Genomic DNA, 12,528 nt, shown 5'->3' with positions numbered 1-12,528 from the left:
TTCTATCACTGCTGTGAACTGATCACCACACAGAATATGAAGAATATCAAAAATTTTAGGAGTCAGCTGTCCACGGCAGTCCTTAAGATATCAGCACAATAACACACTCAGCAAAATATCATCTAATTATCTTTATCGATAAAATCACAGAAAATATTGAGATATTATTTTTTGTCAATATCGCACACCCCTAGTACTGACAAAATGATTTGCAACGGTTGCTTTGTCACGCCCAGTGTAGACGGCCTCAAACTGTTGGTGTATTTCTGTCTTTTTTTCTTTTTTTTTTGGCTAGTAGAAGTTTAAAAATTTAGTAGCCAAATTGGCTGGTGAGTGAAAAAGTTAATTTCAATCCCTGTAAATATCTAAACATAAAATATCTAAAACAAATAAATTGTTATTCATCTATTGCACAAAAGCTACATGAACTAATATAAAATATAAACAATTAACAGGTGCAATTGTTTCAATTGAGTTTTAAAAACAGAGTTTCTATTTAGGCTATAACACGTGTTTGCAGCGTTGAGAAATGCAGTGCTGAAATTTGCGAGTTCACGAATTGTAGACATAATGAAAGATTCATTATGCATATATTTATTGTGTTATAACAGAGATTTGTGAGATTGCGATGAACTGAGATGTCTTTTAGAGATTATAAATGCAGCGCTCTTTGCTGGCATTCTGCCTAACCATGCACGCAGCAGCTTGCTTTAGTTAAAAATAACAGTGTTCTGTGAATGTTGATGCTTTAATAACAGATATTTATCGGGAGCATGTATGCTGGGATTTCATAAATTTAATGGAGAAAAAAGTAATGTAACTAGTAATGTAACTAATTACTAATTACTTTTGAAATAAGGAGTGTGTATGCTGGGATTTCATGGAGAAAAAAGTAACGTAACTAGTAATGTAATTAATGACTAATTACTTTTGAAATAAAGTAATCAGAACAGTAACATGATTACTTTTAAAAGGAGTAATCAGTAATTTGATTAAATTTTCAGAGTAACTTGCCCAACACTAAGACTAATTGGTCTTAAAGATCGAATGAACTTCTATGTGATCGTTTCCATAAGAGGTGCTCTTTGCTTTCAAATCCAATACATGGCAACTAAAAGGCAAGTGATTGTTCTGTCAACTGGCCTGAAATTCTGACATTGGCCCTGGGCCACTCGGTCATCCTCATGTTGAGCCCTAGGATAAATTTAAAGACATGACTTTTTCTGAAGAGCCATTTCATTTGCCTGGGACGTCTGGTTTTAAGTTCACCCTGCGTGATACAATAACATAATGACAGTAATCAGTACTGGCAGTCTAGACTGTTGTGTTTGTTTGTGCATCAGTACTAGGGCTGGGCAAAAAAATTGATTTTTCGATTAATAGTTTTTTTTAAATGACGTCGATTCGATATCGATTCTCAAAAGCCACGAATCGATCTTTTCCGGTATTTATTTCAGCAAACATTTAAAACAAGATCTGATTAACGTGAATCTTATCATTAGTCTTCTCCACTAGATGTCACCCTTATTTACCTTGTGCGATGTTACAACAGAAAGCCTGTCATTCATTCAGTGCTTATCATGGCCATACGCGTGATTCGCAATGCTCAGGTGAAATGCTATAGTAATACTATAAATCTGCGGAAGCATTTGATATCACACATAAGGCGCCATGATTTCTGCAATGAATGAATGGCGGATGGCGCAGCGCACAGTTTTGTTTACTACACACATACTAAAGTGTGGATGACGCTCGCGGTGTTTTCAGCTTCTTCTGCCGTCTCACTATAAGATGACTTGTTCGCCAAAAAATAAAAGGGTTTAATTTTCATTTGATTAGGATAAATTAAATTAATGTTTTATGCCTTCATCTGATTACCAGAAAAATTAAGTTTAAAAAAGGGTATTCTATACAAAAAAAAGAATAGGTTTAAAATACAGGCATGTGGTTCTTAATTTCTTTTTATTAATTCACCATTTGTAAACTGATGTTTACTGTTCATTTTTTAGAAATATCAATAGCATTTGTATTAAAACTATATTCACTGAATGTAATCAAAAAATCTAGAATCGAATCGAATCGAGAGCTTGTGAATCAAAATCAAATCGAATTGGGACATCTGAATCGATACCCAGCCCTAATCAGTACAATCACTCATCCCCCTCATACACTCTCATTAGCAGGAGCATTTCAAGATATTTTATCAATGAATTTCCTCTGAACTGATCAAGTGAATGTACCGCTCTACTGATTGTCAGAACACCAGCTAGGAAAATGATGATTGGGGAGGTCCATGTACTGTATTGGAAAACGGCTTCTGAGATGGCTTCATAAAAATTGAATTTGGTCAGAGAAAGGTCTCATTGCATATCCTGTCTCTCAGTCCCATTCTGGACTTTTTATTGAATTATTCAGCTTCAGCAGGGCTTAAAGCTCAGTTCCTATGTCTCACTCATCACATCATCTATTATCAGTGTTCAGAGGGGCCAGCATCAGGGGAAATAAATGACTTGAAGTAAGAGGAAAAAGTGCTGGCTTAAATTACAGCTTTAAAATTCTCTGATTAGAGTCTTCATCGCTGGAGATTGTCATTGAAATGAGCTCAGGCAGAACAGGATTAAAGATTACTTGATCTCTTGTGAACATACTATATGCTGTATTTTTTGTTTGAGGCCACCCTGTAAAATTTGACTTTGCTTTTCAAAGAGCCATATAATTTATCCCTTGCCACATTTGGATGTTTTCTTTTTCTTTTCGGTTTTACCGACAACAGGCATCCTTGTTTAGAAAGTAGGGGATTTCCATTTCACTGGTGTGAAGATATGGTGCTTTTATTTGCACCATCTGTCCTACACATTATTTTTATTTATTTTATTTTTTTTTTTAAATGCTGAACATTTCTCAGTAAGAACAGATAATCATTTATGTTTGATAGCTTGTTGCTCTTGAAGATTTCATGTGTTTGTGTTTTCATTTTGTATTAATGAAAAAGTGCTGACTCACTGGCTTCTGTGGTCCTGCAGGTTTTAGACAGAAGGTAGTGTTACTCATGGCTGTTTGGACCAGTGGGGGACTATAAATGAGGTGTTATGGGAAACCTGGGGCTCTGGGCAGGGAATTTAAGATGAGATAATGCAGCTGACGTCTGGGGGTCTCAGGGGGCCAGAAAGGCGCATGTTCAGATGATATAGTGGGTCCTGAGTGATTCTGCACACCTAGAGAAACTTGACATCTCAGGCCTAAATTGTGCATTTTAGATAAGGATAGAATGGGCGATGCTAAGAGCTGCTGATCCATGTGCTTTATGGATGATTTTGGAAAATATATAATTTTATGAAATATAGTTTTACATTTTTTTACAAGCAACCTGAGGATGATTCACCCCTTGTCTGAGTGTCCTCACCCACAGATGATTTCAGACTGCAGAGTAATGCACTGACGGACTATTATTTTAGCAGCGGAAGACTGTTTAAAGATGAGAGAACTTCAGTAAAGCCTCTCTTAAAGATGAAGATTTTACCTTTTGATTTACTTCTTGTCATTTGTCATCAGCTTCACATCCACACATCGATTTCTTGACACTCTTACTCTGTCCATCTCTCCCTTTTTTTCTGGTGTTCTTTGGTTGCACGGTAAATAATGAAAACTGATTGAATTGATAGAAGGTGGACATCCAGTCTCTTTCAGTATTGATTTACCCACAACCCAACAACGACTTCATTCACCATAATCCTGACTAGGTTTGTGTGTTCAGTATGTAAAATGCATATATGGTAATGTATCAAAGCTTTGAAATGTATGTGAACATGTCACGTTTTTATGCATGTATATGAACTTCGTTTTGGATATGAGAGCACAAGATGTGTCATAGTTTTGCCCTCTTGATTCTCAGCAGAGAAACTTGTGGCTTCTGTAGAAATTTCTGTCTTACTGGCAGATGCCCAGGAGACCGACTGACGCTGTGTGTTTACTGCCCTAAACACAAATGCACACAAACAAATTAACATCCTGAGTCAAATACCTCATCCAAAAACTGCAGCACAGGATAACACAAATATGCCCCATGTTATTGTGGATTCAATTCCTGACCACCAACTTTCCAAAAAAAAAAAAAAAAATGCCCACTGGTCTTTAAATATGTTTACACCCTTTAACCGCGTGTGCACTTTTATTTAGATCAAAAAAGTCTGAAATGTTGTGGGTGTAACTCAAGCAGTGTACAATACAGTGCTGTTCCGAGAGCCACTAATCTATCTATTTAACCTTGAAATAGACACTCTGAATGCAAGTTTGGACGAGTCACTGTGAAAACAATGTGTTTCTGTGAAACAGTTTCTTAAGAGTATATGTCTGAACATAAGTTTTAATCTTTCTTGAAAATGTTTTATTTTTCTCTGGCTGGATTTAAAAAGCCATTGTGTTATTGTCTAACACGTTTTTTTTTTTATCTTCTCACTGAGCCACCTTGTATAAAGATACTAGTCTTACACTTACAAAAGAGTAGAACTTTCATTTCATAATGTAGCCTTCATCATGTGCTTCACATTCACACTTAAATGCATTTATTTATGCATTGTTATACGATCACTTGAGTTTTAGTGTGAATTAGTTTCCTTTGCAAACACTCCTATAGCAATATCCAGATATTTATTGAACATTCCTTAGTGAAACTACAAAGCATTTGTACTTTTTTTTTTTTTTTTTACAAAAGTAATTTTAGCAAGCACAGATCATCAGACAATATTTAGTCAATAGTTATGTACCGAATACTGCTTAGTGTGCTCTTTCTGGACCATAATGTATATGGGCCACAAAATGTGTGTACCTTCAACTCTGATTTGCAAGCACCACTTCTTGAGAAAAGAGATGCACATCTGGGATTCTGTGTTAAAAGACATTTATGGTTGCTAATAAACACATTATGTATTAGTTGATATATATAAATTCATATATACACTACTGTTCAAATCAAAACTTTGGGGTCAGTAAGAGTTTTTAATGTTACTGAAAGAATTCGTTATACTCACTTTTTCTGTCTTAATCTGCTTTAAAATGTAATTTATTCCTGTGATGGCAAAACTGAATTTTCAGCAGTCATTACTCCACTCTTCAGAGTCACATGATCCTTCTAATTTGCTGATTTGGCGCTCAAAAAATACTTTGCTTATATTTAGATTTTTCAGGATTTTTTTTATTATTAATAGTTCAAAGGAACAGCATGTATTTTGTAACATTATAAATGTCTTTACTTACTTTTGATCAGTTGAGTGCATCCTTGCTGAAAAGAAGCGTTAATTTCATTTAAAAAAAATCTTAGTTAACCCATACATTTGAAGGGTAATGCGTAATATTGGTAATATTAATATAAAGGTAATATTGTAGATGCCAGACCACAGTTGTGCTGTGAACCTCTCAGCAGCTGGTGGTGATGTAGATGTGATGTTCAGGTTTACTGTCTTTGTCTCCGTGTATGAAAGCATCACAGCTTCAAATGTCAGATCTAACTCCATGGTGAACTGTAACTGTTTCTGAAGGGCTGATCCTTCAATCTAGACCTGGCAAGCTCAAGATCATACACAATAAAGCCTGGCAAACAAATGGGGGTGGAAGTTCATTATAAACACCCCACCAATCTAACACCGAACATATGGACTCAAGGGTGATGTTTACCCGCTTGAAAGAAGAAACTGCTTTCACTTCTAAAGAAATGCGGGCTTTTAGTCTTTTCATAGACTCTGACATTTAATGCACTTAAAAAAAGAGTTATCTTTTTTTTCTTTGTAACAAACTCAACATCTGGAGTAAGGTTTGAAATGGCAAAATATCCAATCAGAGTGAATTTGCTTGCGGTCTGACCTCGGCCAGGCTCCAACACCAGCACACTGTGGGCATGTGTCCACTCAGCCATTATCTAATGTAGCTGATTGCCAGTTCTGTCTTCTAGACCTTCCACCATCAGACTCTGTGAATAGAACGAGGTGTGTTTGTGTATGTTTTTCCTGGACTCTGTCGAGTCCACATGCCTCCGCATGGGCACCAGACGTATTCCTATGAACTCTGGCTCTCTTAATGTTCCCTTTAGTCGTTTCTTATGGGACTCTTATGTGAAAATGTTTAGTGCAGCAATAAGATGGGATTAAATACTATCATCATTCACAAAAAAATATAACAAAACATTTAACGTAAAAGGTCCATTTAGCCTTTCTCTGTTTTGGGGGTTTATTTTCTTTTGGCTCTGAAGGTCTGCATTTCACATAGTTTTTCTTTTTTTCAGAATAATTAGTCTTTTGCGGTGCTCCAGAGTAAAATATACGAAGTGCTGTAGACTGCTTGCCAAAGTCAGCTCCACGAGCAGTTTGTGGAGGAACACTAGAACATTTGTAGGCTGTAAACTCACAGGGAGACTGTGTCTGAACTTCAGAACGCCAAACGTTTGGCCTCATCCTCACACCCAGTGCACAAAATGACTGACGTTGTAATTATAACATTAGACATAACTTTAGCTGATATGCCTCTCCTTTTGTTTTCATTACCCTGATCTGGCTGCACCGCGGCGTATCATTGTACACACTCTTTTGTTTTCGATGGCAGCCTGCATGGATTGTGGTCCGCTTTTCAAACAGTTGTCCACCATACGGTGCCCAGATTCAAGAGCTTAATTGAGTATTTGTTTAATCAGTGCCTGTGCCCGAAACAAAGCATTTATTTTTAATTAGACCTAAAAATGTTTCTGTCTTTTATGAGGCATTCGATTTAGAGAGCGTGGCTGAAGTCTGAAGTTTGCAGATACCGTATTTTCCAGAAAATAGGTTGCACCTGACTGTAAGTCACATTTCATTATTATATTCAGAAGTAATGTAAAATGCCAATAATTAAAAAAATGTTTACAAACATAAACACTATAAACCATTTAGTTCCCCTCACTCCACAACAAATCCTTTAAATGTAACGGTCTTTAGAACAGAACAGGAATTGTAATAAGTATAAAACAAACATAAATTATAGTGGCATTCAGTATGAACAGCATTTATCACAAATGCCAAGTATAAACCAATTTATTTAAAGCAAAACTTTGAACCATCGGCATGTGGGAAATGCGCTATACAAATAAACTTGGGTTCACGCACCGCTCCCATTAATCTCTCATTAATTCAAATACAGTAAGTCATTTTGGAATATGTTACAGCATGTTTCAGATGAAAAAAAAAACCCTAATATTTCGGAAGTTACATTAGAGAGAGTTGGCTGCATGTTTTAGACTCTTTACTGTAGAGCTTGATTATTGCATTTATTTTAAAGCCATCCTCTACTATAAAATCTCTACTGTTTGGACCCCTAGATGTCTGGTTTTATTTAATTTTCATTTTCGAGGCACACAGAAATGTTTCCTGCAATTTCTGCTCCTTTGCTTGATTTGTGTATGTTGTCTTGTCATTTGCTCTCTGTGGGAAATGAAGCATAGCGGTGATCTCATGTTGGTTGTTTGTTCCTTTGTTTACTCTTCCTGCAACTCTGAAGCAATGGTATGCAAATCCATTCTGGTCTCTTGATCTCGGTTTATTAATTCCTGTTTCTTTGTTTGTTTGCTTGTCTGTTTGTTTTGGACTGTTTCTCTTTGGTGCTTTGAAGCTGGTTGGGGGGAAAGCCATCATACTGAAACGATACACAACCGTAGAAGAGACAGATGAAAATGATAGAGTAGCTAAGACAGTGAATCTGAAAACATGAGCCATACCATTGTGTCTAGTCATATCAACAGTCTAGACCCCATGCTTACTGCTGACCTGCAAGCATCAAGCGGATATTGTAAACACATGCGCTTTTTCCATCAGGACTCCTGTCCCTACTGAACACTGAAGGCTCTTTCCCAGAAACAAACCCTACTTTGGCATCAATATCAGTCAGTCTTGCCCTTGTTTCTTCCTGTGGATGACCTGCTGAAAAAAGTAGGACTGGGAGATCAATTGAATTTGCTGGTTTTGTTGGTGATTTATAAAATTAAGCAACACTGATATTTTTTTATATACTCATTAAGTTTCCTAAGCCTCGTTAGACTAGTTTTGTGATCTAACACATATGATAGATGTTTTAATAGTCTTTGATTTAAAGTAGCAAAAAGTTCACACTTTTCAATTAATTAAAAATATAGCTTCAACAATTTATCACTCAAATATTAATATATGTGTATACTTATTTAATAATAATAATAATTTAGTAAAAATATATACAGGTAAATATTTTATAAATACTGTAAAGTTAATGTTAAAATCGAAACTATTAAAAGTGTAAATTCAAAAATGTTGAGATGCACACTACTGTTCAAAAGTTTAGGATCAGTAGGATTCATAAGATTCAAATTATATATAATATTATTTTTTTCTTTAATAAATTAATAGTTTTTATTCAGCAAAGCTGTATTAAAATGACCAAAAGTGAGACATGCTGTTTGTTTGAACAAAAAAAGAATACAACATAATAATAATAATAATAATAATAATAATAACAATAATTTATCTCAGTTTCCACAAAAATGTTAAGCAGAATAACTGTTTTCAACTTTGATAACAATAAATGTTTCTGACCACTAAATCAGCATATTAGAATGATTTCTAAAGGATCGTGTATGACTGGTGTAATGGCTGCTGAAAATTCAGCTTTGCCATCACAGGAATAATTACTGTTGTTACTTGTTACTGTACATGTTACTATTCTTAACTTTCTATAACTTGCGCAAGTTATATTTACAATTAGAAGCTAATTAAAAAACAAAAAAATTGTAGCACACTACCGCTCCCTTTCTGTACAGTGGGATCTTTAAGTAAAGTTCTTGGGTATTACACAAGAATCTGCCTGAGGCCCTTTTTTGGAAGTTGATTGGTACATGTGAGGAAACGGTTAATTCTATTTGAAGAAACAAGATGCTAACTAAGTCTTCTAGTCACAAATATGCAGCTGCTGTTTTTCTTTTACACATCCTTAGGCTGCAAAAGGAGAATAATTACACAGCAGCAGAAAAAGCTGATATAAAACCCAGCTATAGCCCTGCTCACCTTTTTGTTTGTTTTCTTTCTCTCTCTCAGATCAACCTCAAGCACGGTCTACGCCCATACACCCCACGCTATCTAACTCGACTGAAACAGCGGCGCTGCTGAGGAGAGACAGCAAGCCGCATAGCAGTGCGGTTAGAAACGGAACCTTTTCACGAGCCGCCTCGTCATCCTCCTCATCTTCATCCACAGCCCATAAAAACCCCAAGAAACTGCAGTCGAACCCATCCATCAACAGTCAGAGCAGCAAGAGGAGCAAAGGTAGCTCCAAATCCAACAGCTCCCAGATCCCCACAGAGGCCCAGGATGGTGAGTCAGACCTCACTGCACAATAACCCTGATTGTTTGTACACTTTTGCTTTCATTTGCAGGAAGTTTGATTGACGCAAATATCCATCACTCGCCAGAGAGATTTCTGTTGTGACTAACTTTCTGTGCTGCATCCAGATTGCTGTGTCCACTGCATCCTGGCCTGTCTGTTCTGCGAGTTCCTCACACTGTGTAACATCGTGCTGGACTGCACCACATGCGGCTCCTGCGCATCAGACGACTCGTGCTTCTGCTGCTGCTGCGCTTCAGAGGAATGTGGTGACTGTGACCTGCCCTGTGACATGGACTGCGGCATCATCGACGCGTGCTGCGAGTCTGCAGACTGTCTGGAGATCTGCATGGAGTGCTGCGGGCTGTGCTTTTCCTCCTGAGACTCCGGTAGGGGGCGCTGCCACTTTTACTGATTTGGGACTTGAGAAGAAACAAGCAAAGAATGAAATCCGATGATCTGGAGTGGGCACAAACCTAGTTGGAGATGTGAGTTACAGTCTAGTAGCTTCCTTTTGAACTGTCTTGCTAGGAAAAGGGTTGGGGCGTCATACACTAGTGGTGATATTCTGCAATAGTCTTTGTACATATGAACTCTTTCTGGAGTTTGGTTTCTGCTTAAAATGTTTCGTTGAGTCTACATTGGCATGATGCTGAATACAAAAACACCCAAAAGACTTATGAGGCCACTGAGAAAAGCCAAAAAAAGGTTCGTAAATGTCAGTGTTTGTTAGTTATTTGAAATCATCTTAGTGCCAAACTTTTGATAAATGCACAATCCACAACCATCCAGTGGTTTAAAAATTCCACAATAATGCACACCATAAAAGAGCTTGAATTGCAGCTCAGATCTGTTGTCGAAAACAATACAGTCTCCTAAAAACATTCCAACGCTAAGTTCTCAAGGAAGATGTATCCAAAGATCACATACACAATCAACACTAGTGCTATTTTATAACATTATTCCCAAATATCACCTCTTGGTGCGCACACTTACTGTTGTACACTGGTGTAGTCCTTTGAGGATTACAAAAGCCATAAACTGTGAGTGTGAAACTCATAGATGTATGCGAGTGGGAGAAAGACGTGTATTTAATATATGGTGCCATACTACAGTTGTATCATAGATTGTATATAAACGTGAAAAGAATCATGTCAGTCTCTACATGTGGTCCTGTGATGTTCTTATTCTCACTCTTTCTATCATTTTCACTACATCAGTTCTTACATACTGGAATATTATACTGTAAGCGGTTGTGAATTGCTCCCGTAATTTTTTCCAATGTGAAATATCTGTTTTGTAATTCCAAAACTTTCCATTTATATCAGTTGTGTGAATCTAAATGTTACATTTATGTATCTACCTATTGTTTTTTGATGTAGTAAATGCCTAGTGTTAGCAGTATTATTTTATCCTTGAGTATCAACAGCCCATAATCTAAATCATAACCCGTACATAATAATCTCATAGAATGATGGCGAAAAGCAGTGCATTGATTTGAATTGTTTACATTTTAAGGATAAATCTCTATTCTTGCTTGCAATAAAACTGGAGGTAGACAGGATACATTTGTAACTGGACAAGATTGTACAGTAATGGAATAAAAGAACAGGATAAAAGAAATCTACCACTGTTATATGTGGTGTTTTTTTGTTTTGTTTTGTTTTTTGATAGCAAGGAATCCAATTGTCTGGCATCAGAGGTCAACCTCCAAAATGTGTCCAAGGCAATAGTTCACATTATTTAAATTTAGTTTAAACTTATTTTTAATATTAATTAAAATGCTAAAAATAAAATAAAAATAAAGATGTACAACATTAAACTGACACCATATTTTTTGAGTTTATTTTAATTACAACACAAGTACCAGAAGTACATTAAATTATATAGGGGGCCTTTAAATATTGTCTTTAATGAAAAAAAAGGCCTTGAAGACAAAAAGGTTGAGAACCACTGGTCTAAGGTCCTTTCATGCTGGGAAATACATCAGTTTTCTAAACAACATCTGCTTTATTTGCTTACAACCGAATCACATCATCTACACTGGCATCTTGTTAGCATTTGTTACGCATGATCCACATATTTTCATCTTATTTTGCAATTAGCTGTGTGAAGTTGTGTGTTAAAGACTGCTGATTGGACAGACATCGCCCCAACCTCTTTTCTGTTGCCCAAGAAAGCTCTGTGAGGCTTGGGCAACAGAAAACAGTGTGGTTTAATAGGCTCTTAAAGAACTGCCAAAGTCGTTGAAGAGGAATGTCTGTTCAAGGCAACAGTGCAATGTGTGATGAGGCCTTCTCTGTTGCATCTCTTGTTCACTTTGCCTTTTACCTCTCTCTCTCTCTCTCCTTCTGTTTTTCTCTCCCTTTTAAGTCTATGGTCCATAAATATGGTCATAGCGGGTCATCTATAGATAGGGAGTTCACGTTTTAGCCTGGTGGTCAGAGCAGTTCTGGTCTCTAAATGTTTGCATGAAACAAAGGATCCATCCAGGCAAGGGGAGAAGTTAAACACATTCTCCAACATCTGCATCTGTTTTGAGGACTCCAGTGTCTTCACACACAATGCATCTGTACAGTTTCTCATTTTCTCACGAACATATTCATACTCTGCACAAATCCCATCCAGATATTCTCACAATTCAGCAATAGAGGACATGTGGCTATTGAAAATTAAGTATGAAATTGCAAAGAGCGCATTATAATGGAGGTGAAGAGGTCGCCAGTTGTGATGAAAATCATAGATTAATAACCCTGACGTGAGAAACGCCACTGGCCTCGAGCGCAGAGAAAATTCAGCTTCTCTTTCCTTCCAGAAGTCACAAAGATGCCAAACAGAAGACATAGTGTCTGTTTTATTAATGCAGGGGTCAACAGAGGGCAACGGCGGCCATATTTCGATTGCTTTTACAAGTAGTCCAGTTCATGCTGCTAGTTTGACTGTTTTAGGAGAGTAAAAAAAACCTTGGTGACTTTAAAGAAGTCATAATAAAGAGATAGCTAGCATGCTTTCCACATTTCTCAAGAGTTCAGAGCACAAAATTTGGAACTGCGATTAAAAAATGTGATTGTGATTTAAAAAGCTATTTTTAATATTATTACTGAATACAAATATTTAATAAATATTACTATTGTAAAATGTTGTACTGTAAAATTATATATA

General features: G+C 36.6%; 1 protein-coding gene across 5 annotated transcripts in view; it reads left to right on the top strand.

Annotated features, from left to right (window-relative positions):
• Window positions 1–10,783, top strand: part of LOC107675846 (myoD family inhibitor-like) — a 32,613-nt gene extending 21,830 nt beyond the window's left edge. For all 5 annotated transcript variants that reach the window (XM_016470337.1, XM_016470340.1, XM_016470338.1 and 2 more), the window contains 2 exons: window positions 9,081–9,356; window positions 9,495–10,783. In XM_016470337.1, the coding sequence (XP_016325823.1) occupies window positions 9,081–9,356; window positions 9,495–9,748 (530 nt within the window). In that variant the 3' untranslated portion in view covers window positions 9,749–10,783. The remainder of the gene's footprint in view (window positions 1–9,080; window positions 9,357–9,494) is intronic.
• Window positions 10,784–12,528: the final 1,745 nt, after the last annotated feature.

The sequence above is a fragment of the Sinocyclocheilus anshuiensis genome, unplaced genomic scaffold, assembly GCF_001515605.1.
Source record: "Sinocyclocheilus anshuiensis isolate Anshui unplaced genomic scaffold, SAMN03320099.WGS_v1.1 scaffold1640, whole genome shotgun sequence".
NCBI classification, from domain to species: Eukaryota; Metazoa; Chordata; class Actinopteri; order Cypriniformes; family Cyprinidae; genus Sinocyclocheilus; species Sinocyclocheilus anshuiensis.
Note: the sequence above shows the minus strand (reverse complement) of the source record. Positions and strands in the feature narration are given on the sequence as shown.